Source organism: Neodiprion pinetum, chromosome 1 (assembly GCF_021155775.2).
Source record: "Neodiprion pinetum isolate iyNeoPine1 chromosome 1, iyNeoPine1.2, whole genome shotgun sequence".
Lineage (NCBI taxonomy): Eukaryota > Metazoa > Arthropoda > Insecta > Hymenoptera > Diprionidae > Neodiprion > Neodiprion pinetum.
In genome coordinates, this window is record NC_060232.1 from 11,667,252 (window position 1) to 11,693,974 (window position 26,723).

At 34.5% G+C, this 26,723-nt stretch overlaps 1 protein-coding gene across 5 annotated transcripts in view; it reads left to right on the forward strand.

The window, feature by feature from the left end:
- stumps (DBB domain-containing protein stumps) overlaps window positions 1–24,221 on the forward strand; it is a 75,285-nt gene extending 51,064 nt beyond the window's left edge. For 3 of the 5 annotated variants that reach the window (XR_011176963.1, XR_011176976.1, XR_011176973.1), the window contains 14 exons: window positions 615–768; window positions 3,451–3,838; window positions 4,316–4,612; window positions 5,093–5,228; window positions 7,156–7,346; window positions 7,813–7,885; window positions 8,150–8,425; window positions 8,524–8,931; window positions 9,012–9,116; window positions 10,247–10,341; window positions 11,566–11,779; window positions 12,666–13,107; window positions 15,732–16,866; window positions 18,024–19,850. Coding sequence is in view for 2 of the 5 variants with exons in the window: in XM_046637313.2 (XP_046493269.1) it covers window positions 615–768; window positions 3,451–3,838; window positions 4,316–4,612; window positions 5,093–5,228; window positions 7,156–7,346; window positions 7,813–7,885; window positions 8,150–8,425; window positions 8,524–8,931; window positions 9,012–9,116; window positions 10,247–10,341; window positions 11,566–11,779; window positions 12,666–13,107; window positions 15,732–15,741 (2,789 nt within the window). In the remaining 3 variants the exon portion in view is untranslated. Of the gene's footprint in view, window positions 1–614; window positions 769–3,450; window positions 3,839–4,315; window positions 4,613–5,092; window positions 5,229–7,155; window positions 7,347–7,812; window positions 7,886–8,149; window positions 8,426–8,523; window positions 8,932–9,011; window positions 9,117–10,246; window positions 10,342–11,565; window positions 11,780–12,665; window positions 13,108–15,731; window positions 19,851–23,992 lie in introns of those variants that run through there. The other 2 variants (XM_046637313.2, XM_046637312.2) reach the window with 2 other exon arrangements.
- Window positions 24,222–26,723: the final 2,502 nt, after the last annotated feature.

Genomic DNA, 26,723 nt, shown 5'->3' on the forward strand with positions numbered 1-26,723 from the left:
GAAATGTCAAAAAATGTTATAAAAGATAGCCAAATTTCTGACACCTATTAGAAGATGGAGACTTTATAACTTCAAAAGATGAATAAGAAAAATGAAGATAAAAACAAAAATTATTTAAAACAAAATATAAATATAAATATCATCATAATATATTTGATTCTCTATAATCCTCTAAATAGACATTTTTCAGCCGATTGTATAAAAAACTCTTATGTTCATTCTTATGTCAAAAATATACTCGAACAATAATAATTTTGTTCTCATTTATCTTTTGAAGTTACGAAATCTTCTTCTAACAAGTGTAAAAAAATTTGTTATATTTTATAAGATTTTTCAAAAAATTTTCAGATTTTTAAGAGTAGGATTTTTTTTCAAGTATTTGAATTATAGTTCAGACATGTTGGGTCGACAATTTCTGAAAAAATTGCAATTGTGGTTTTCATCGTGTACTTCCATACAAAAAAATTTAAAAACTAATCTGAGAAAACGACTTAGAATCTTGATCGAGATATCATGGAATGCCGCATAAATATTTAAATATATATATATACATGTCTATTATCGTGACACGTGTTGTAACATTCTATATATGACTTTTCTTCGCATCATCACAGGAACCGCAGTGATGCCGTTCGTTACTGGAGAGGCCGCGATAGACGACGTCATTCTCGTATCAAGTAAGGAGAGCGAGGTTGCAGTGCTGTGGGTCAACTACCTTGTATCATGCTTTGCGCACATAAGCCAACAGCAAGGGCGACCACCCTTCAAGTAAGTTTACTCTTTATACCATAGACGAAGTTATACCTCTGTTTCAGAGAAACAAAGTCAAAAGCAAAATTGTAACGAGACGTAGAATAACAAAGACGCGTAATATCGCTTTATGTAACGCGAGAATGTTTTACGCATTTTCCATGCGTGTTTTCCGTACACAAAGTATCCGTTTCTATGACTGTCGAGTGAGTTTGCCAATGCGCATGTGCGAAGTGTTGAAAAACCACTTTCCACGTCCTAGGAGTGAAAAGTGGTATTTTCTGTACTGCGCGCATGCGCTGTTGCAAACAAATCTAACATTACGCGACCCTAACCTCAATTTCGTGTTCCGTGAAAAAACGCATAACATACTCTTGTTATATAAAGAATCGTGTGCATCGAAAAGGTAACGAGGAGCTTTTAAAAGATTCGAAAAAAATCAGTGCTTTCGAGAGTCAAAACAATCATGTAAAAAATCGCGAGTCAAATCGGCGAGGTCAAAGGTCTGACCCGGGTCGATTTGACGTAGAATGCCCCGTATGTAAACTCACCCGTTGCATTAGCTGCTTTTTACTCAAGATACAAACAAACCGCTTGCACATTTTGAGTCACGGTGCTAAAAAGATGTAAGCATTTTTTTCAGTAGCTAAACATGTTACGCGAATAATCTGCACTCAGAAGTGAAATCGCGTAGGAATGGTATCAAAGCTTTCATCGTTTGAGTGTTGGAATATGAATTGAACGGGTACCTACTCTACACTTACAGTATTATATGCAGCATATTTTAAACCAAAGGGTTTCAAGTTCGAGGAGCTTGTATAGTAGGCGTATGATATAGCTGTATGTAGGAGAGCTTGGAACAAGGTTTATTTTATCTCTTGTACTTGGCAAGCGATTCCAACGCCTAGCGTGCATGCCGGTCAACAAGAAAGAATTTCTGCACGCTGAGGAAGCGGCTCGAACTCGCATATTTTTAGATGGGAGTATATGAATGAACGAGTGAATGAAGTTGCAACGGACACGCACGAAGAAAGACGGAGGAGACTGCGAAGAAGAAAATTAACTACCGACATTATTCGCATACTTACAGTGCTTGTACAACGTACATCGCAGATTGACCCAGCAAATTTTTCCTCTTCAATAATCAACTTTTCTTGAAATGATACCTATTGTTCATATTATTCGGACTGTGATTTATGCGGGTATACGTCATACAGATGATTCCACGAACATCCGTCTTGAGCATTCAAAATTGTGTCGGTCAAGGCTGCTATCGATGGACCGACTGAGAACGATTGTTAATAAAAATTAGATTTTTTGTCAGAGAAGCAAAAGTAATAGACGTTTTCATTAAAACCTGTTTTACTAAAAGTTTACACGTGAAAAACATTAGCGTTAACCTTCGATTCAGCAAAATTGATTCATACTGTTTGCACACAGTCCAATCATACAACAACCAGTTCTTCGCTGTACCATCGAAATAATAAACTTGAAACAATTCAATGACGCATGTATAGGCGTAGATAGTGAGTTGATGAAGAATGAATCGATATTTAAAAGTTATAAAATGTTATAAGATTGCCCTTACATTAGTACGTAGGATAATGTTATCACTTTGAAACTGTTACAGAAGAAGCAAATATTTTTTGTTTTTCATTACACAGTTCTTCGCGAAACAAGACGATCCATCTGATTTAAATATATAAAAAGTTAGTAGAAAGTAGATCAAAAATTTTTTTAATGCACCTGCTCCTCTTTACTGAAATATCACAGACAAAATAAAACATAAAATTCTTTGATTCTCCATGCCTGTGGACAATGAAACAATATGTAAATTGTTTACTTTTTCTACGTTGTCTATCGTCTTTCAACCATAATAGATAATCGACATCACAAAAAAAAAAAATTAAACTCTTACAAATAGCAAATCCGTCTGTTAATTCTAAATCAAATGATGATAAAATAAACATCTTTTTAATGCAATTGTGAGTAAACCACAAAAGAAGCTATTGAGAGACTCCGTTGCAAACTTCAAAAATAAAAAGTAATCACGAAAACAAAATGAAACATCAGGCAGACAGTGATTCAATCATGAAAATTCGTAAAAAAAAGCACATGATTAAGCCTACGATCTCCGAGTGGGATAACAAAAATAAAATAGTTTATATTATTTCAAAGAGTGGATCTTTGACTTCAAAATCATGCAAGTCGATTGCGCAAAAATTAATGCTGTAAAATTTCAAACATGTAATAATGGTTCGACAAATTTGGGTAACCTAATTGTTGCAATACAAATTAAACCACGTTAAAACACATTCGGGCATGTTGCTGAATCATAGAAGATCGGAACACACGTAGATCACTACAGACATCTCGGACGTGATGAAGGCTTGCATTCTTGGTGGTAGTATAACTTCCAGTAAACCATGTACTTGACAAATTGGCGTAAATGATTACATCGACACAAGCACAGATTCATTATATTTTTCAGTATAGTTCCAACTTTTAACGGCTGTGAAAGATTGATTCGAGTTTCCTCCCAAAATACCAAACGCTCTTATTCATTTTCCGTTACAAAAAACACCGTCGTTTCACTTCTATCTTTTATCATGCCGATTAATAATTTTTCCTATCAGCTCACCTCTTTCACTGAAATGCGATAGTAAATTATTGTCGTACTTATATTTGTAATTTTTTCAGAGTACAGCACGTGACCGTCGAGGAAACGAGGACCCCAGAAGCAGAGGAGAAAATAAGCGCGGCTCGTCTTCGGATAATCGTCTTGTGCCCGAGCCTTTTGGAGTACGCAACCTCGAATCCTGCGCAAGCAGCTAGCCTCTCGAGGCACTTGGTTTCGGATAAGGTCCTGGCTATGATGCTCGGGGTTGACGACACCCACATTACTGAAAATCATAAGGCCGCCCTGGTCTCCTATAACGAGTGGAGAAAGTTCTTCGTCAAAGATAAAGATGAAGATTTTGTAGGCGATCTTATGAGGGCGGCAGTAACAGTTCTGGGAACTTCGGCGTATCAAACTTCGAAGACCGATCAAACGTCCTTCTCCATTCTACCAAAGAAAGTCAAAATGGTTAGTTGCCGGCATCGATTTTTCGACTTTACAATTTTTTTCTGAACGTAGATAAGTACTTGAGGTAGTCGACTGACCGACTTGAAAATTTGAGAAGTCGTTCTCTTCCCAATATGCTTATTTACACGACATACGTTACATCTAATAAAATTTAATGCACTTTTGCCGGTCCCTTTCACGATGTAAAGAAGATAAAAATATTGTGTTCGCATTTGCGACACCGAAAATTTAGTTTACCCGATTATCAAAGAATTCAATTATTCATGCGTCATTCGACGATCAAAAATAAAGATTACTTCGATTAGCATACAGGTAAAGTGATAAATTAATTAACTGTAAAGCGAGTGAAAAAAATTCTGCGATTGGACTGTGAATTGCGTTGGGACGAAATTTATGCACAACTGCACTACGATTTGATTCTTCACGATATCATGAATTGGTTGGCGCCTGAGTCAAGTGTTTAAAATTTGTGCACAGGGCCAGAGCAGAGTGATCGCCTTACTGAACGACCCTCTCCAGCCAGAGGACGTGGTTACAGTGGTAGTTGACAGATGCGGAGAAGCCATAGTCGTGTCGCATATGAAAAAAAGAAATCCCTATACCCTCCAATTCTCTATACCTGACAGATGCCTCGAAGTTTCCATGCTCGTCGGCGTTAGGATTTCCAAGAACGGTGAAGCTCTGGGCGTCCGACAAGTCAAATGCGAAAGTCGCCTGCGGGAGTTGGATCAAATTTTAAGGGCCAATGACAATCCTCTCGAATTCATGTGCCAGGTATGTGTGCACCTGCAAATCCTCCAACAATAACACGTTGTTCGCTAGCAAATCGCCAAGAAAATTATGTAAATGTCAAAAGTTATATTCACCTCTCTGTTTTTTTCCACATTACGGAGGCAGCCTAAAAAAAAACCTATGAAAGAAACATCAATCTTGTTTGTCCTAGAAATATGTGCGAAACTACGTTTTTTCATCCTTCAGTATCAACTGTTCGTATCTGCATTTCGAAATTATGTGATTATTGGGCTGGAAAAACAAAAATACGTCTTTGAACCCATCGATGTTTAAAATTTCGAAAACACGAATTTTTCCGTTTATTCGAAAAACGACTTTGGCTAATCTGAAAATCGGTTTTTTCGGATTGTACTGAGAATAAAAATTGCGCGCAGTGTCACTTCCCCTTGACTGTATCGAACTATTCTTGATTCTCTTAATGATTTACGTCCTTGTTACTTTATTCATCTTCTTAAATTTCAGACTCTGGGCTTTAATTCGGGAGACCGCGAACAGCTGGATAATTGGATGGTGCACGCTTTTCAGCGAAACTTACCACCTCATTTTAATCTTCTGTCAAGTCCCGCTGGAACTGTGCCAGCTCACAAAAATCAGACGAGTAAGTTTACTCACTTCAGGGAAATTAGTTGATCAGAAAACAGCAGTGAAATCCACCTCTACCATTCTCAATGAAAGCTAGCTACGAAGTGGCTTGACCCTATTTCAAATATCTTTCCATTTCCAACACCGATAACTAATCAAGTGTGTATGTGCAAAAAAATTTATCGCGCTATCTGAAATTCTTGCCTCCTTTTCGCGGAATGTTTGTTGATAGTAATTTTTGTCCTCTAAATCTACAGCAATATCCCCCATGTAACCAAATACCGCAATTTTTTGCGGCTTCTGCTTTTGCCTGATCAAATACCGGCTTTTGTTCCTGATGAACAACAAGAATAGCGCATTGCAGAAAATTAGATGGCAACATGTGCTTTCAGCAATTGAGATCAGTTGAAATTGATGGTAGCTAGATAGCAAAATTCTAACCAAAGCAAAATTCACTCTCATGTTGCCAGAAACTTGTATTGATTCTTAGGGAACTTGGTGTTTCAAGTTTCTGAAGAAAAGTGCTATACAGTACTTAAACAAATAATGAGCTTTGTTGGAAACTGTTTTGATATTTTCTTTCGCATGTGAAATATATTTCCAAGGATAAAGCTCTCTTCGAATTGAAACATTGAAGTTGTCGAAATTTTATGACATTGTGAAAAATAATTGGAATGGATTTTCTTAACTACTATTAGTGTAATAAAAAAGTATGGATTTGTCTCGGCCCATTCTATTTTGCACGGGATTCATCGCATGTAATACAAAACCAAATCTTTTTTTCATTTTCGGACATGTCTGATCGAAATCTACCTAGAATGCATAGTCGGTAAGATAACTCCTTTATGGTTCAGGCATGGATTGTTTATAGAATCTATTTTCTTGCTGAAGTACTTACTTCGAGTACTCGTTACGATTTTTCCGAGGTTAACTCTCAAGTATGATTTTCATCTAGTATACAGTCATTAATGAATATAACTTTCCGAATTTATATATAAAGTTGTATGCTTACCATCTTCCTTTCGAAAAATTAGCGGTTGTTATACATTTTTTCGTGAAATATTCAAAAAATAAAGCATTATTTTAACGAAAATCTGTCACATCTAACAAGGGGAGTGTCAAACTTGGGAATCACAGATTTCCATAACTTTTATATATATTGTAGGGCAGGGTCCCCTCAATAAATATGTAAAGCGGCAAAACGCCATTCGTTTTTGTTATTGAGAAATTTCAACTCAAAGTTCTACATGTAACTTAAGTAGAAGGAACCTTTTTACCGGTTGCAGCAATAGTTCCGTGGCGTAGCGGTAACGCTCTTGCTTACTGAGGGACCGAACGGCTGTTCAAGTTCCGTTGGAGTTACTTTTTTTTTTTTTTTTATAAATTATTTAATACAAAAATAAATAATTAATAATTAATATTTCTATAAATTATTTTTTTATTTTTAAGTTAGGAAAAAATACAAAAAATGATAAAAATAGGATTTGTAATAATTATAATAACAAAGTAATCAATATTATCAAAAATAAAGTCGCTCAGTAAGCAAGAGCGTTACCGCTACGCCACGGAACTATTGCTGCAACCGGTAAAAAGGTTCCTTCTACTTAAGTTACATATAGAACTTTGAGTTGAAATTTCTCAATAATAAAAACGAATGGTGTCTTGCCGCTTTATATATTTATTGAGGGGACCCTGCCCTACAATATATATAAAAGTGATGGAAATCTGTGATTCCCAAGTTTGACACTCCCCTTGTAAGTACAAATACAAAGTGCTACTGATTTTTTGATAAATATTGCAGTTTCTTTTCCCTTTTTCTTTCAATTGTTAGTTCACCAATCGCTCTGCAATTCATTTGCAATTCTTTCACCGCCGTCATAAATGAATAAATGCATGTTTGTACGACGTTAGAAAATTTAATAATAAAAAATTGAAATTTTCAGGTCCTGAAGAGACCCCGACGCTTCTTCATTTCGCAGCACGTTTTGGTCTGGAGAAATTGGCTTGGCAACTTCTAGATTGCCCGGGCGGTGACCTAGCATGTGACCTTAGAAACGTGTCGGAGTTGACACCAGCCGATCTTGCGGAACAAGCTGGCCATACGAAACTAGCACAAACTCTTCGTGGCTACGTGGTAGGCTGACTCTATACCCAACATCTACGTAAATACAACATCTCCCTTCCTGTGTGCCTGCACATTTAACCTTTTTCCTACTATTCAGTCACTCTATGTCGCACGTTCCTTATTTCATGGCCATTGGAAGGAAGCTAAAAACATTCTTAACGACAAAATTTAGAGTGCTGGTTTCCCCAGTGATCATCAGGAACCTGGCCGTCCGTCTCTGACTTGGACTGAATTGCTTCGGTTTTAAAAACATAAAATTGTTCCTTACTGACGTTCTTGTTCATGCCATTCGGTGTTACTCAGAGTAATCATTTTCTCTCGTTGAACAAAACCACACGACAATGATAATTATGAGTGTGAAAGTGAGCGCATATCTATAAACGTGACGTTGCAGCACTAACGAAAGAACTTCTCATTTTTCATTGCATGTTTTGGACATCATGCCATCTCTTCATCCGCTTCATCCACCTCGCAGCAAATGAACGAGTTCACTAACATGTACACTTACCTGAAAGTCATGAGTGAGTCAACATCGACACCAACGCCAGGTAAACAATTGAAGTAACTCTGGTTTTATTTGAAAAGTATTCTTATTTCATCCAAACTTTAAGAAATATTTTAAGATTGAATAAATCGGATCGAAGTGGGAAGTATAGTCAGATGAGTAGCTCGTAAAAGTTTAAAGATTCTTGGTCATTTTGGATAATTGATCCCAATCATCAGTGAAAAGTAATACACGCTGCTGCTAACAGAACCCTCAGCTAACCCTTGAAGTAGGTAACAACAATCCAATTGTAATTTCACTCCGTCAGGCAACCACACCCCAATTCAAGACAACGAGGATGAATACAGCCAACCCAGAGCTTTGAACGACGTGTATATGGTACCCCCAACAGCTAGACCGTTGACTTCCATAGTCACTCACTCATCTTCATGCCCTTCTTCAAGCACTGTAGCGGATTCAAATATGGGCGACTACGCTATAGCACCGGCACCGACACCAGTGCAAATCATACCTCCTCCGACAAGCACGTCGACAAATGGACTCGATCTTCCATTTCATGGTTATATGGAAATGCACCCTGCCAGTAAGTTGAATTATTATTTCATGATTGGACAATACTCAATCGACATATGTGAAAGGATATTCTTTTTCTATGAGTCTAACGATAAGGGTAATTTACAGGCTTCAAAACTCCGGCTACACCAACACTTTCTCGGTCCAACTTTGCATCCGGTAACTCAGGGACCTGTGAAACAGTTACGGAACAAAATCGGGACGAATCAACACCGACGCCAAGCTTATCAGGGAAATCAAACTTTGCCAAACCACGTGAACATGCGGGACCACAAGATGAGCTCCTTGAAATTATACACGACTTCAAAAACAACGTGTTCACGATTTCGGAGGTTGAAAAGCTGGTAGATTCTTGGAAGAAACGTAACGACGTACAACAGAATTTCAAAGAGAAAGACAGGCAGTTAATGGCGATGCGAGACGAGTACGAAATTATGCAGAAACTATTGAGGGAAAAAATGAAAAGGCCCACACCATTCGATAGAGTACGAAAGCTGTTCGGTATTTCGAAGAAAGGTCAGTTTGCAATGAACTTTCTGCATCTTAATTTGGGAAATGTATCAACTTTTCCTACTTTTTTGTATATTCGTTCACAGATACAAAGGACACCTCTAGTGGAGAAGAAATACCGATACAAAATAAGAACGTAACTACTAATACCCGCCGACCAGTCAGCAGTTTAAGTCTTCACAGCGTATCGAGTAAGTAAAACCTATGCCAAAAAGCACACTCCCGCATAAGCAGCAGTCTGACTATGAGAAAACTGTGGTATTGTTCTTCATGTGATGAAAATAATACCGGTTTCAAATACATCTTTAAATATGACCAATGCAATATTTTCGAAAAATAGACCTGATTTGTGATGTCAGATTCTTTACATTTAGTCTATTTTCTCATGTTCAATCACATGTTTTCCGAAACTCACTCCATGATGACTTGTTTTTTAGACCAATGATTCAGATATCTTTATTTCCCGACAGCATGTCGCAAAGTTTCTTCAATCTGAGTCGATCTTTTAATTACATATGAGTATTCAATGCACAAACTGAGCTTAATAATAATGAACAACTTTCGTACGAATGAAAAAAGCTTTGTATATATACTCCAAAAGTAATGGTAATTGGGTAATCTTCAAATTGCAAATTATAAATTATAAAACTAACACCTATATCAGCGCAACAAATGGTTAATTCGCCTGACCTCAATCGGCCCACGGCCAGCTAACGACCTTACAGCTTAGATGCATCTCTAGCTCAAAAGAACATTTTCTTTATATAATATTTATTAATCTTATTGACGAGTGCAAACTCTCCCAGAGAACAAAATTCTAAATTCATTGCGGTGCGAGCAACATCAGAAATACGTCAGCATGTCCTTTCAAAAATTAAAATTGACAGTAACTAAACAGCAATATGCCAACTGAAGTAAAGTTCACTCTCAGATTGGCAAAAACTTATTGTATTTGACCAATAAAACTGATTGTATAATAGTGTATATCCGTATGTAGCTTTATTTATTCTGTAAGATAATATTTATCCTCCAAACTATCCACCAAAGACGCTTTAAGTGCAACTATAATTCATGTGACTACAATTCCTTGATCAGGAACACAATGCTATCTTAGCTAACCAGTCTCAGTAAACCACTTACATATCACGCAATATAATGTCTAATAATGTCGCTTCACGGTAACATTCAATTACATTATTACAAAATTTCATCTTAAGATTATCTATGTACTAAGCGTTTCACAATTACTGGAGAATTTATGACACCAATGTGAGCATTCAAGAGTTTTATCAAACCTCACAACGTTTCTCTTGTTCCGCAGGTTCATCTTCATCGGGACGCATGAGTATGGTTAGTGAATGCAGTGGAACGAGCCTCGGTGATAGTGGAACTCATTCTGATCCCGAGGATCGAAAAGTAAGTAAAAAGACCCCACGTGTGTCGGCAATCCCGTATACGATTGGATCACTTAAAAAGAAAAATGTCCAATACCTGATTGGAAAGTGCAATTTTCGAATCCTGTGGCGTGTGCGTAAAGCGTCCCATTTCCACATAGTGCGGAAAACACACGTTGGCGCATGCGCGCAATTAAAATGTTATATTTTATACACTAGAGCTTTCCTTGGCGCGTGCGTACTTTTGAACAACTCGATCTTACGCAGTGTAGCATTGAGCGTAATTGGTACCTAATCTTGATTTTACGCACTGTCAGTGGCTTCTTCGTTGCTTTTCAAACACTGAACTCTAACAGTACTGGAATTCGTTCCTGCTATACTTTGGCGTATAGATCAAGCGAGCCGAAAGAGATAACTTGGCAATTACGGCTGATAGTGTTTTTCTCTGTCTAGCTACGTTGCGCACGCGCACGTCTAATCTTGTATAATATCTACTCAAAATTTATACGTCAACTCGGTCACATTTACCCGAGTTCAGTGAAAGACAAATAATAATGATTAACTTGAAAATTGAAAATGACAAAGGTAGGATATTATGTATCAAGGGCGGAAACAACACGATCATGAGTGTGATGCTTTCCGCTAGACCGAAACGAGAGTGGTAATCACACGTAGAATCGCCTTCTATCCGACATGTAGACGATTTTTCTTATCCTAGTCCTTTTGAAAATTCGCCTTTCGTACATGAGACGCGGGTTCATCTAAACGACCAATTCACGCACGCTTCACATGTACGAAAAGCACTTTTTGAAGGACGGTGTGGAAAAAAATAAGTTTTTTCACTGTTCTTGATAACAATATATTTATAAAATTTTGAATTTTTCACATTTTCTGCAATCCACATTTTTTCCTTATGAAAGTGACTCCTCCTGCCTTAAAATACGTCCTCGTTGAATATTCCATTATAGATGGGACCGAAGATATTACTTATTGAGTTAGTAGACGGCGCGTTAACTTTTCAAAGAAATTGAATATTTCGTAATTCTGATAAAAAAAAATACCTCAGCCGCATAAAAAATACAGGTCTTCTCTTTTTACATGTACGTAATTTTCGTTAAAAAAATCGATTAAATTACATTTTCAATTCTTGCTCCTTTTGGTGTTAAATTCCCCATATCTATGTCGCTTGTGATTTAAATGAAAGCCAAATAGTCATCGTTAATCAATCAATTAAAAATTTGTGTAGCGTTCTAGCACGGACAAAGAAGAATCAATATACTACGAAGTCCCTCCAGCACCGCGTCCATACCCGCAAAGGTATTCTCCGGTTCGTTGCGGCCCAACATCAATCAATTCAATCGGTACAAACAGCTTGGGCCGAAGACCACCACAAACTGCCGCGAAGCCATCGCCGGAAGCGTTCTACATGACCTGCACTCCATCCGGATTACCAATTCACTGTGTGTACTTTACCTTATCAGATTTATGTCATCACAATTAGATCTGAAGCATGGATCGCGGTTGAGAGGCGAAAAAGTGTAACTGTTGATTAGAAACAGTAGAAGCGTGATTGGTTCGAGGCTGTTTTAGTCTCTGTCTTTTATGTCACACTGTTATCACTTTCTCCTTCCAACCAGCGGTTACATAAATATTGGACGAAATCAACGTGACACACAGTCGATCCTTCAAGTTTTGCTTTACCATTTTATAGCGATCGTCTGCAGAACCTTCAATTAATTATGACATAACTACGTAACTACGCATTGTATTCTTTTACCGTCGTGTATTCTGGTCTACCCATAAGAAGTAATTTCTTTATTCGCAATCTTGCGTGTCGTGGCCTATAGAGTACGGTGACATGGGATTCCATGGATACAGATTTTATTCCTGAATACTTTATACGCGTACATTAGCGTGCAGGTACCATGAGAAGAGAGAGAGGAAAAAAAACACCTCTTAAGTAATTATTCAGGCAAAGTTTTTCCACGTAAAGTGCGCACGTGCAAGTTAAATTCTTGCTGCGTAATTGAAATGACATGACTATTCATGATGCTACCGACGTAGTGTTCGTCAGTGATACATGTGTGAGTGATATTTTTTCTTTATTGGTTATTTCTAAATCTACATTTTTACAATCATAAATTTGCGATGAATTTTTATTGCTACTTTTCGTGCTTATAAAGAAAGGAATACGCACCTTTGCGAAGAGTACAAGGCATTAAATTTTTCGAACAACAGGTATAAAAAGATGACTGTCGTCAAATTGACGTAGAATTTCGAGGCTGGAGAAATAATTATGCAATAAATGCGTTGGATGTTTCTTACAAATATTTATGTCTATTTCAGCCTTCAAAGCAGACGGGACACCCAGAGAGCCAAAAACTCCCATCTCGCCAACCGACCAGCCTGATTACCTTGATCTTCCAACGAGAGAATCTACCAATGGTAATTTGAACGCAAAACCTGTTTTCGGCAACACGGTAACTCCTCCACCAGGGATGTGCATTCCTACAGAGTACGTTAGCAATCAACAACAGAGGCAGATCACTCGAGAACAACCGACTTTTGGGCAACCTGAACAAGGTAGTAACTCCGAAAAAACAATTGTCGGAGGTGACGAAGAATACGTCGAGTCGGATGTAGTCACGGAAGCTTTGACCGGTGATACAGGACTCTCGGACACGTCGGACCTTCCGGAGTACGTCAACGTCGAAGTGCCTGCGACGACGACTTTGCCGTCCGAGGTGAAAAAGTTACCTGCACCTCCGATACCTCCTCGTGTTAAGACGTGAGTTTCGATATTGTTTGCAAGAGTTATTTTTATTTTTTAATTATTCTACGTTTACAATTCAAGTATTTTTTACTACCAAAAGTAAGCAGTGGGGAAGGATTTATTCGATTCAGTGACGTTTTGTTCAGGGTTTCACGCGCAAACCAAATTTATCGAATATTTGAAATAAAATATTTCGAAACTTGATGAGTTATCAACTGTTGTAACTTTTTTTTAAATACACTATAGCGATATGAAATTAGAAGAAGAAAAAAATAAGAATATAGCGAAACCTGCTCTGCCATCAAGTGCATGATCGAACATGCAGCTGGTTTTAGGCTCGTTGAATTTGATCAAGCCCCAACGTCCGTATTAGCGGAAAAAAAGTATACTTAACGCGTCGAACTGCTAATTCCTAGAATAAACTTATCTAGTTTCTAAGGATATCAGAAATTTAACATTTTAGAGTCGGTTCCATGAAAAAAAAAAAACATCTGACTCTCTGCCCGCTTCAATTGTAGATGAAATCTGCCCTACGCGGATGACTTAGGTTCAAATTTATATTCAGCCCGTTGAAATTAGTGGCAAAATCATTGCGTAACGCGAAGTTTATAGGTTTTCAAAAATTAATCTATGCTCCAGTAAAAGGTATAATAATATCACGATAAAATTGAATCCCTGATCGATAAGCTGAAAATCAAGTAATAGATCAAATTGCCTACATTACAATATCTTCTGGAACGCTATAACTTCTGTTCGTTTAAACAATGTTATAAGAAAAATGTAATCTCTCAAGAACTGATTTAATACCGCAGTTTTTTATGTTATTTCGTATAGTAGTTTAGAGACATTGTTTCGTCACGGAAGTCAATTTTATTATCGGCTGCTTTATCAGAAATTTTATGTGCTTCGTAATTCCTTGTTTTTTGCTGTGATCTCCAATTGCTTTTGAGCTGTACATAAATTATGAATACTGTAGGCTACTGTAACCGCACTCTGAAATTCTTGTACTGCCGGAACCCTTATCGACAAACCTCTCTCATTACACAACTCCTTATCTTTGGCTGCTCTTGATTCTGGAAACCGTTAGAGCGGTAATCACTGAATTCAAAGTACGTACAATAATATTGTTCCACTATGCTATCCACTCTTCGTAACTGGTACCATTGATTTCTAATTCTGAAACTATTTACCCTCGCTTGAACGGAAGAGCTTAAACCCCATAGAACACTGACATTTCGCATTGAAAATAATTATCCTCCATTTACGCTGAATCAACTGTATCGACTCTGATCAGTATGACGAAAAGTGTTAATTGGGAATACTTTCCATTTGAATATGAAAGAGATTATTCCAAATCTTGGTTTACACATTCCCGAGATTAGAGGAAAACTGTCAAATGTCCAAATAGGATCCGAAATGTTTCTCTTATCGTATATTTTCCGTATTACTGTAGCATTTCTTTCATATAAATGCAAACAGTATGAATAATAAACGTGGACAGCAATAACTAAATCTCTATCCATACCGTGCAAACCATCAGTCGCTGTCAACAATGAATTTCGTAAGATGCACTCTTAGATCACGTGATTTCGGTAAGGTCCGAAAAATAAATTGCTCTTGTTTTGCTTTAAAAAGCGGACATAATTTATTATATTCAAAAATGTTCAGAGTGGGTTGATTGAATTTGGACATTTATAAATTTTGTATATATATTCAGAGATTTCGAATTTTCGGAATAATTTTGTTCCAATACAAACGTAAATTTATCTTATTGTTTCATGTTATAAGGTGCACATTTATAAGTATATCCTAAACTTTTCACGGAGCAATGAAAATGATATTACAATGAAATCGCTATAAATATTTCAGGGGCATAGAATATGTTTTATATATACTCATAAAATTCATCGTTAATAAATATTCCATTATTTATCTACTCTAAAAGTTTCAGGATTCAGTCCTAAATGTCTTCTCTTTTCGATAAAAGCAATTGACGTTTGTAATTTCTTTAATTTACCTTTTTTATGTTACGATTTTAATTATCATCTCATATTCGTCCCACTCTAAAAACTTAAACATACACTCCAATATTTGTATTTTATATTAAATTATTCACTTTTTGAAATAGAGAAATGAAAATCTTTCATTTTCCGGGCCTTCGCATTTTGCAACTTTCCGAAGAGCTGGCTCGAAACGGTCTTCAAATTCGAAAATATCACACTGTTTCACATAAAAAATACATTACGTTACTTTGTCATTCATAACATATTTGAAAATATTTATATCGCGTTCGATTACGTTTGGGTTGGCGAAACACGATGGTTTTTTTTCCTGCTGCCAATTGGTACTGTAACGAATTGTACCCAAATATAAACGAACACGACGTCACTCGCGGTAATTAATGCAATACTTAGAATGAGAATCGAACAAAATTCCTTTGCAGTGAATTAAATACACGTTAGTCACTAACTTCTTGCTTAGACTGACTCATAAGTACCGTAGTTGATCGTAATTATTGCATTAACACGTTTTTAATCATATTAAGATTGCACATTTGCAATGGAAAACTAAAAGCTTAGTTTGTATTTTTTAAATGACATACGTTTTCTAATTCGCAATAATATGTTTTTGTGTTTTAGTGTTCGTTGAGAAATGAAGTATGTAAAGTTTGACAAAGAAGGCATCTCGCAATGTGTAAGTGTAAATATATTTTCATAGCATCTAAAGTGATTATACACCTATATGTATGTACATAACTATTTATGTTTTGATTCAGAATAATTTAATTGCAAGAAAAACCAAACACGTATCTCGAGTTGAAATTTAACTCTTATGGTTTTGCTTGTGAATTTAATTCTAGAAATCAATTTTGCACGCATGTTACATACCTTTTAAAATACATTATATAATTCCGCTCGAAATGCAACGTCTTTGTAACGTGTAATAAGTCTTTGAAAGTGGTATTTCTGTAGCCATACAAAAATATAAAAAAATATTTAATCTTCATGAACGATTTCAGATCGTAATTCAGTTTTCCGTTTCAGTATAATCACAGTTATTAATAAAATGAAAGTAAAATTATTATAAGAAAGAAACGGATAGATATTGCAAAGATTACGGGTTCGATCGAGAAAACTTTTTCATCGCGAAATGTAATGGGATCACGTCAATGTGGTAATTCGGATTACGGTGCTGCAACGAAATCGATTGATTTAATGCACCTCGTAAACCGTTCTGCACCGATCTAGTATTAAAAAAATATCTGATTTGCATTCTATTAGTACATAAATATAGAATATTATATTACATTACACTTATATTAGATTAATATTATACTCGTATTACATGTTACACATTTCGCCATAGTGACGTAATTATTCCGTTAGCGGAGTGGCTCGTTCTTCAAGTATTTCAATTTCTTTAATCAAGGATAAATAATAATTCATAAATAACCAGACATTAGTGAAATTTGGGTATTCAGCAGCTCATTCAAATGATTTACAGAAATGCGAAAGCAAATTTTTTACTGGACATAAATCGAAGCGAAAATTACCAAAGAATTCGTGTTAAATTTTCGGTCGAAATACGTCGAAAAGAATTAAATTCGTAGCCCGATAGAAACTAAATTTTTATTCGTAAATTGTCGCTCTTTTGAAATAATATACCACGAAGAAAAATGAGACCACATAAAAGGAATAGCCATGTCCGGTAAATATGGTGTAATTTCGGTACGGATGGCTGATTTTCTCATAAAAATATTCAATGAATACTAGGGTGATTCAAAAAAAAAAAATTAATTTTTTTTTTCTTCCAAACAGGCTCAAAAGTTTCTTTTGGATGTAAAAAAATTATTGTGAGAATATGAGCCCTTAATATTAATATTAAGATAGTCCTCATCGCATTTTTGTAATTCCCATAAGAATAACATGGGAAAAATTATTTTTGCTTCTTCTGATTTTTATACCGTTCATACAACTGATTGACTCATAAATTGCTGTTATAATCTTTCTAGAGAATTGAACGCTCTACAAAAAAGGTTTGATAACATTTTTTTATTAGTCCACGCGTTCAAAAGTTATTGAAGATCGAAGTTCAATTTTTTAAAAATTTGATCGAATTTAGTGAATTACACCGAAACTGTTGGTTTTGGTGACAAGTTAAGGATCAAATATTTCGTCGAACATTAAGGGGGATAGCCACTGTGAAAATTCAAAAGAAGAATTTCGCCATTTGTATCTGAAATTATGAAAATTTGTTTAAAAATATTGAAGATGAAATACTGAAATTTTTGAGACGGAAACTCACAAAATTAATTTTATAATTAAAAATAAGATTAAAATTGAGAATACCTGTCTTTAATGTCTACTTAAATTGAAATCAACATGATTTTTGAACCTAATATAAATTTTTAGCTCTAATTCTGCAAAAAAATTCTTTAAAAGCATCATATCTATTGAATTGAACAAAAAAAAATCAATGGTCAACATTTATTAGAACTCCAATTTATGTTTGACGAAATATTTGATCCTTAACTTGTCACCAAAACCAACAGTTTCGGTGTAATTCACTAAATTCGATCAAATTTTTAAAAAATTGAACTTCGATCTTCAATAACTTTTGAACGCGTGGACTAATAAAAAAATGTTATCAAACCTTTTTTGTAGAGCGTTCAATTCTCTATAAAGATTATAACAGCGATTTATGAGTCAATCAGTTGTATGAACGGTATAAAAATCAGAAGAAGCAAAAATAATTTTTCCCATGTTATTCTTATGGGAATTACAAAAATGCGATGAGGACTATCTTAATATTAATATTAAGGGCTCATATTTTCACAATAATTTTTTTACATCCAAAAGAAACTTTTGAGCCTGTTTGGAAGAAAAAAAAAATTAATTTTTTTTTTTTGAATCACCCTAATGAATACGTAGTAAAGTTGAGAACATGTAAATTACCAAATACTTGGGCGCGTGTCCAAATAGATAAATACAATGCTAGTGAGCACCAAATCAAATCTTTTGACTCTTGGCATACCTACATAAAAATATACAGATTTTGTATGTATAGAGAGAAAGAGAGAGAGAGAGAGAGAGAGGCGGAAAGAAGGATTTGCCAAATATTGTAAATAGTTTAACGTAGTCTTCATAAATTTTTTTAGTAAATAATAATGAGAAAAGACTCATTGATTTGTTAACTTACTACGGCTCATCCTATACCGAGTCCTATGCGTATTTAGAGCATGCATAATTAGTTAACTTACGAACTAAATGACATATTTCTACTACTCCTGCAACCGCTGGGGATCGAAATATGAAAATTGTTCCGTTTTAGGACGTCCTGGAATGGGACGTTAGTGATTAGAAATTTGTATAATTAATTGCAATAATTTTTCGGACGTTTTCTTACATCAATATTGTAAAATTTTTTTTTTAAGCTCGTTTCCTTTCATGAAATTTCATTCGGCGAACACAAAGCCTCTGCATACTTCAGCACGATTCTAATAGTACCCCGGTTGTAATACCGATTACATAGTTATTTAGTATTTTTGTATAGTGTATTTTATTTCATACCTGTAGATGCATCTTCCAAACAACTGCTATTATGTAAAGCGTTTGGCGAAAACAATGCGCCTATATTTGAAATTTGTTGAACAGAATTAACGATCGACGGGTAATCTAATCACTGTCAAATTTTATTCTAATTACGCAATTTTAGTTTCGTATGAAAAAATATGCCTTGCGCTATACAACTCATGAACATTGTTGTACGCGATATAATTATTGTAAATCGTAATTATTCACCAGCACTTCGTTCTAGTTAGTACGCTTTAGGTATACATCATGATAATATTCGTGCCCTAGTACCAACGATGCATTTATATCTACGGATTCTTTAGCCATAAACTTGAGCCACGATAATTATTATAGCTATTTCTTATTAATGTAAGAGAAAAAAATGTCTCTATATAGATATATGCCTTCGCGCTCTATATTATACAGCGCTAATTTATATTTATATTTTTAAGTACATAATATACTATATATATTATGTATGTGTAAAATTTATTGTCGTATATACGTTAACTGAAAATACAAAGATGCGAAAAATTTTCCCCCAATACTTCAAGTTCGTGTTTATTCATGTAAATATCTCTACGGCATCGAGAATAATATTTATATTTAATGCTGCCTATAGCAGACGCAAACACATACATAATGTATGTATGCAAATGCCTGCATAGAACAAGCGCTATACCTTTATATCTTTCTCGTAAAGTTATAAACCCATGACACAATATATACAATTTATAAAACTCTCGCGTTTTTCAAGTCGCGCGAGACGTGTGTCTTTTTAAACATTAATCAGTGCCAGTTTTAAGTTTCGAAATGTCAGGTTTGAATGTCAAGGTTTTCGATTTTGTACCTATACCCTAACGATACCAAGGTATAAGATCGGTTGCTTTATAAACTTCTGAAAACAACCAAATACCAATTTCAGATTCAGCATCCCGATACATTTTTTTTACAATATCTTGTTCTTAGCTTTCTGGATCATTATTTTTATGTTTAGAATTATTCAAAACTCATTTGGGTTTGATAATCCGGCTTGCAGAACCGGGCAGTAAATATTCAACTCTCTAATTTACACTTTGGTAACTCATCTTTACACGTAAATTCCACACTGATGCAAATTGCTATTCCGAATGTTCAAACTACTGTAAAATTTCGATGTAATAAAAGGTTTATCCAATTCTTAAATATTTCACAGGTCGAGATTTCTTGACAAATGGCTGGTTATGTTAACATTTGACAATAATAGTGATTTGCTTTAAAAAATGTGTTCATAAAAAGTTCTTACATTTTGCCAATCTCATAAAAATGAGACTTTTGGCGTGTACAACTTCTTAGAGGTGTCGAGTTAAAAGATTAAAAACGTTTACTTCTTTGAAATAAATTACATTGTAAATCTTTCTTTATACGTTTGACAATTGAATATTTTTTTTATTTATACGTCAATTAACCAGTCAACTTCTATTTCAACTTTGAATTCCAAATCAGAAAAAACCAACACTTTTATCATTCTCCAAGTAATATCAATTCAAACACCCAGCATGATTACTAACGTATTTACTTTCCTTATTGTTGCAATCAATTGTTATACATTCAAACATACATTTTTCTCACATCAATTCTTTCCCCTTCCTCCATTCCCTGATTTTAGAGTAGCGACGAGATCAAATCCAAAAGTACTCGAATTAATAACTTGGGTGGGTATAAAGCTACATTTGATAACCGCTCGTAACACAACCATGTTTTTTTCTTCTTTTTCCCGTTACGATGGCACTCTGTGACTATTAAGGATGTACTGATTATACATTTTCAACCAAAAGTAAGTCTCGTCGACAATAATGAATATTTTAAGACAAGATAAAAATCGTAAAGAAATCAACCACATTAAAGACTATAAGAAAATAAATCTTAACCGTAATAATGAGCAAAAGTTATCGATAAATTGATTAAACAAAACGTTGTTTAACATGTTATTAGGTAATGTTTTTTTTTTTTCATGTGAAATGAATTCGTTGATTTTTACGAATACACGTTCATTTTTAAAGAATTTTCTGATTATTCAGTTTAGCCGTTTTTAAAAATTTTAAAGTTTGAAAAATGGAGCCAAAATCACCAATTTTGAATACACTTTCGTAAAAACGTTGTCTATTACAAGTAAGAATTTTCCGGGGCATTGAACGAATACTTTCGTAAATATAGCCTTTACAAATTTTCGAAAATGGAAATTTCAAAATAATGAAAGAATTCTTTAAAAATTCATGTGTAATCCGAAAAATCAACGAATTCGTCTCACACGACAAAAAAAAAAATATTTCCTAAAATTTTGTTGATCAATTTTTTCTTTAACCAGTTTATTGATAACTTTTGGACATTATTATCATTATCGGCATGTTTCATATTGCCGACAAGACTCACTTTTGGTTGCAAATGTATAGTTAGTACATTCTTAAGGACGCTAAAGCGGTTTAAACTGTTCGAACCATATTCCAAGACGCAAATCTTTCACTCACTCAACCTTTTCTGACTATCCGACCGTTTCGCAAGCTAAACGTTAAAGTTTTGAATTTAATATGAGATTCAAGACAAAAACAAATTACATACTCGTTCGTGCCAACATTTTTTTTTTCTTATCAGGATTTACGACTGATTAAAGGCAAACACATGTTATATTTTGTAATCGTTTATTTTTATTTTTTTTTATTCATAATTTGAATAAACATAAAAAAATTGAACAGCTAAACAAAATCACTCATAGACCTAAAAAAAATCACAGAGACTACTTTCAATTGATTCTAAAAACTGGCAAATTACATGCGATATTCTCGAGGGTCCGAAAAAAGCGGCTGACTGACGGGGAATGCCTCATATTTTTATAGATATTTCCTAACACGGGTGACGGTGTAATATTGTTATTTACAGTTTGCGGTATTCAATTCAATTCTGAAATAATTGAAAAATGTAAGTAAAATCCGATGATTTTTCGTTCTTTCACCTATGAACGCATAAAAAAAATTTTTCACGCCAAGATCCAATTACGCCCTCTGACTGAGGCACTATTAACTTCACCTGGACAGATTTATACTTGACACGGAGCTGAAGTTAGACTCTGTACGATTTATGTTTACGCATGAGTCATTAAGTTCCAACGAAATTCATCAGCTGACGACAATTATGATGACATATTTCTGCTGATCGATTTGCAATCTTCAAAGGTAGTCCGTTCTTGGTTGACGAGAAAAAGAGAAAGGTAACGTGATTAAGAGTTGCTACCAATAATTATTGCAACCTTGATTCGACCTGATTTTTTGGGCAAGCTGGGATTTTTAAAGGCTTGTAAGAACCAAAGTTTCAACTTTACCGCGGTATATACGTCGATAAAAATAAAAACGATACCGGTAAGTGAAAAAATTAGTATAAATATAGTTTTGGCAAGGTGACTCGTCGTGCAACTTATTAAGTGCGACTAAAGTATTTGAAATTCTCGTGGCGAATAGTCGACTGCAAAGTATTTATGATTCATATCTTACTTGATCACCTTGGTAAAGAAATTTTACTGAACACACAATTGCCGAAACACTGTGAAACCGAATATTCCATACAAAATTCCAAAAAACCTCATTTCACAGAATTTTTTATAGAATCCCATTAAAAGCGACAGTCATTAAGACAAAATAATATTCAGGGTTTTTCAGTAAAATGATGGTTCTCTCGATTTATTTTGTACAAGGGTGAAATTTTCGTTTGTTATAATCACTAAAAAATTCTGCCTTAAATTCGTATAGGTACGAAAACTATTTGGATATGGCCAGAATTACAATAAATTGAAGTGAAAGTAACTATTTTGTGCAATCAAACTTGCCATACTTACATACTTACTTTTCTGGTTACAGCTGGAAAACTAATTTTGATTTTGTACCCGAAACTATATTATTCGGTTACGATATAAATTGAAAATAGTCAAGGATTGTGTAGTTACTGCAAATTAAAATTTCTCTCCGTGTAATTTTCAAGTTATGCTTCGAACAATACTTAATTTTAGTCCTAAAGTTTCTTGTATTTTGCGATTTCTCAATTTTCCCCAAGCCTAAAGAACAGCCTACACGGTTACAGGTTTGCATTTATGGGAATCCCTCACTGAGAGATATTTTTAGTTCCGGTCACCGCTCAGCTCTTAACTATTTTCATTTTTTACCACAATCGAAAAATATAGTTCTAGGTACGAAATGAAAATTGGTTTTCTAGCTGTTACCAGAAAGTCTAGTATCTCTTACTATTCCTTCTCATTACCATCACTGTTACTATATTTTCTTGTAACTGTTGCGAAAATTTAATGCTCGTGCAACAATAAATTGACGTTAAAGCCTTATTTAACTAAAAAAGTACAGGGAACCTCACAAACTGATTTTGCGTTGCAATTACCAAAAAAGGATCGACAATAGCGCAAAATGGTTACAATTTTTTCTAACGGTACCACTTTTACTGAATTTTTCTAGTTACTATAACAAATGAAATTTTTCTCAGTGCTCCCAGCTGCACAATAATAATAATAATAATAATAATAATAATAATAATAGTAATATTTCGAAATTCGCTGCGCTGTGTTATTTCTCTTTCATTGTAGTCCCCGATGGTAATTTAATTTCAGTTTTCAGTTGTGTGGCTATTCTTATTTTCTTTTATCGAGTTTAAACATTATTTTTGTACTTTTACTATACTTCTCTGTACTTCTAGTTTGTTCCCGTATACTTAAATTTATTGTTTTTCAGTTCCTCTCACTTTTACTGTATTTTAGTTAGTTTAATTTTTATTGTATTTCATTTTCTAAGATTGAAATTTTCGCTTTCTTATCATTCTAGAAAATTTATCGGAAAAATTATACCGTCAATTTAATTAAGCTGAAATTAGCGAGCCAAATGTACGATTCTTGAGTCAAATAAAATATGTTTGACCGATAGAAATATGTTTCAGAAAAATAGTTTCAGTGTGGTTGATTTATCAAATTCTTTCTTTGCGTGATACAAAGGGAATTTTCAGGCAAAACATTCAGTGTTTTCGTGAGATTTAAAAAATAAAATCTTCACTATCGCGATCTGTAAATTATACCGTTTATGAAGATTTTATCCTTGATAGTGGAATAAAATTTGCAAGAAATTATCGAAATGTGAGAACCGCAGAAAAAATTTAAAAAGAAAAACAAGTCGGTCCAGATATGAGCCGAAGTTTATCGGGAAGCCTTCGCTCGATTCCTAAAACCACGTCCTTCCTGTAATGGAGCGCGGTTCGCCACAATTCGTCGTACTAATAATTACTTGGCTTGCGGTTTCCTATAGCTGTAGCGAATATCCTCTGCTGTTAACGACGGTTAAAGTAGGGATTCAACCGATAAATAAAGACTCGAACGCCTCTATATATACAGAAGGTCGTATGGCTCTTAATGCCAGTACAGGTTTCGGACTCTGCATCGCGAGGCCATTCGTCACAGGCTTTACCTCACTCATCGTGAACACACGTAATCAACTAGAAATACGCACCTCTGCAATTTACGCATCGAATATACAGGTAATAATTTTATTATTCCACATTTATTTTTTCTTCATATCATTGGGCAGGCAACTATTTTCGAACGCATCTGTTACACAGGTCAGCACGAATTTTTTGTCTCGGTTCTAGATGTCAGATTTTCATTTCTTGCACGTGACGAACGATATTTCGTGTTTAAAAAAAAAATCACCTATCTTCTCAAACATTTGTTGCAAATAACAATTAAACAAATTTCAGTTTCATATTTAAATCAGTTTTATTCAAAACTAATAATTAATCACAGGTCAACAGAAATTTTTTTTTTTTTTTTTCGTTCTTACATTTAAATAAATAAATTTTGATTCTATGCATTGAACAATAACCGATTTCATTTCTTACTTACAAAATTTGCTTTTGTCTTTTTTGCGTTGATAAATGAGTCTTGAAGTTTTTGGTTGATAGGTATGACCAAAAATTTCAAAACTTAATTATCGACGTAAGAAGTTTATTGTTCGATATATAGAATGAAAATTTATTTATTTAAATGTAAAATAAAAGAACAAAAATTTTCCCTAATCTATGTTATACGTCTTTACTCTTCCATTTATTTGAAAATTATTTTTAAACCAAATTAAACTCCTAATTTCTAAAGATAATATATGCCTGTTATCTTTGTGAAAAATTAAGGCTGTCTACAAATTTATTTTTTTAATTTCATACCTGTTTCGTTAATCAAATAAGTTGTACAGTGTCAAGATTTTAAACGTTTAATTTTTACGGTTCAAATTATTGAAATTAGGGGCAATTTCGCGTAAATAAATATTGAGCAATAATTTACATTTATCAAGATCGGAAATAAATCATGGAAAATGATTTTTGTTTTACTTTTATTTTTAAATCCATTTTTTATATCATGACACAATTCATTCGATTAAGAGAAAAATCGAACCAGCAACATATATACGGGGCATTCCATGACAACTCGACCATAACCGTAACCTTATATTTTGGTTTCCATAAAAATTTTTGTAGGTGTAGTCGACCCATAAAAACGCCCCAGTTAATTTTTTTAACAGTTTTCTGAAATATACCCTACGCGCATCAACTGTCAAAAGTCGTGGAACACGCCAAAATTTCAAAATCTGAAAAAATACCAAAATCGCTGCATTTTATTACGATCATTTCGGGACAAAGCTCATGATGGCAGACGATTACCTTCCAGCTGTACAGACACCTAATAATTTTTTTATTCGACCATCGCGTGGAAATATCTTCTTTTTGTATTAACCCTAATAGGTCACTAGGGGTGAATTTCACCCCAAACATTTTTCAAACTCCTCGTAGAGTTCCTTGGTCGTGTAAATGGGCGTCGTGGCGCCATTCTTCATGCGAAATAAGAACCTTTTTCATACATTTTTGGCACTTTTTTTCAACTTTGCCGATGTTTTACAATATTTAAGCAATCAATTGTGGTTGGAAAAACTGAGAGAGCTTTTTCTGCGTTCCTTAAACGATACCCAGACATTTTATTTAGATTTTTAGAACTCATTTTTGAAGCAAAATATCACGTTTGGGGTGAATTTCACCCCCTTGTGACCGTTAAGCGATTAAACTGAGGTGTGACCTACTATGGTTAAGCATTCAAATTAAGGCTGCAATATTTTTTGGTCGGCGAAGATACATTTTCTTTCGAGTTTTCAAGAACAGCTTATCGACTTTTCTAACTGTCTTAAATTATCAGAAAAATAATAAATTCACCAAAGCGTGAAATAAATCACACTTTTCCTTGCTCTGATCTAATGAAGAGAAAAATGTTCTAGGTTTCTGAACACTTGGCAGGATATCGATTGCCATCATGCGTGTTATGCCAAAATAATCGGTATAAGATGGAGTATTTCTGCTATTCATTCAGATTTCATAATTGTGTGTTTTTTCACGAGTTTCGTCAGTCATTGCTCGTTGGGAATTTTCAGATAAATGGCAAGAAGAAATTAAATCAGATGTTTTTGAGGTCCGACTAACGTCTACTAAAAATTTCAAAAATAATAAAAATAACAGGATCCGAACCTAGTCGAGTTCGCACGGAATGCCCCACATATGTGAGTAGGAAATCTTACGCGCAAAATTATATCACAATTCGATTTGGTATTTGAAATATTCGATTTAATATATATTTATATTAATTAACAAAAAGAACGGAAGGCATTTATTAAAAATACAGGGAATTGTTAACGAATTTCCTGGTACATATTTGTATTAAAAAAATATCTTTTACATTCGATGGATTTTCGTGGGGACATTTTGGATAACTTGTCAGACGATTTATTAAGCGAAACAGAACGCAGTGAACAATATGCAAACGCAATATTCAAACAAATAAAAGAGATATTTTTGCAATAAAAATTACAGAAATGACGTTAACAATTTCCTGTATTTTCACACAATACCTGCTGTTAATTTTTTTTTTGTTGATTAACATCTTACGACCATTATTTGCTAAGCAGCAGAGAGCAAGTTTCGTCCCGTCCTTGCAAGCATAAT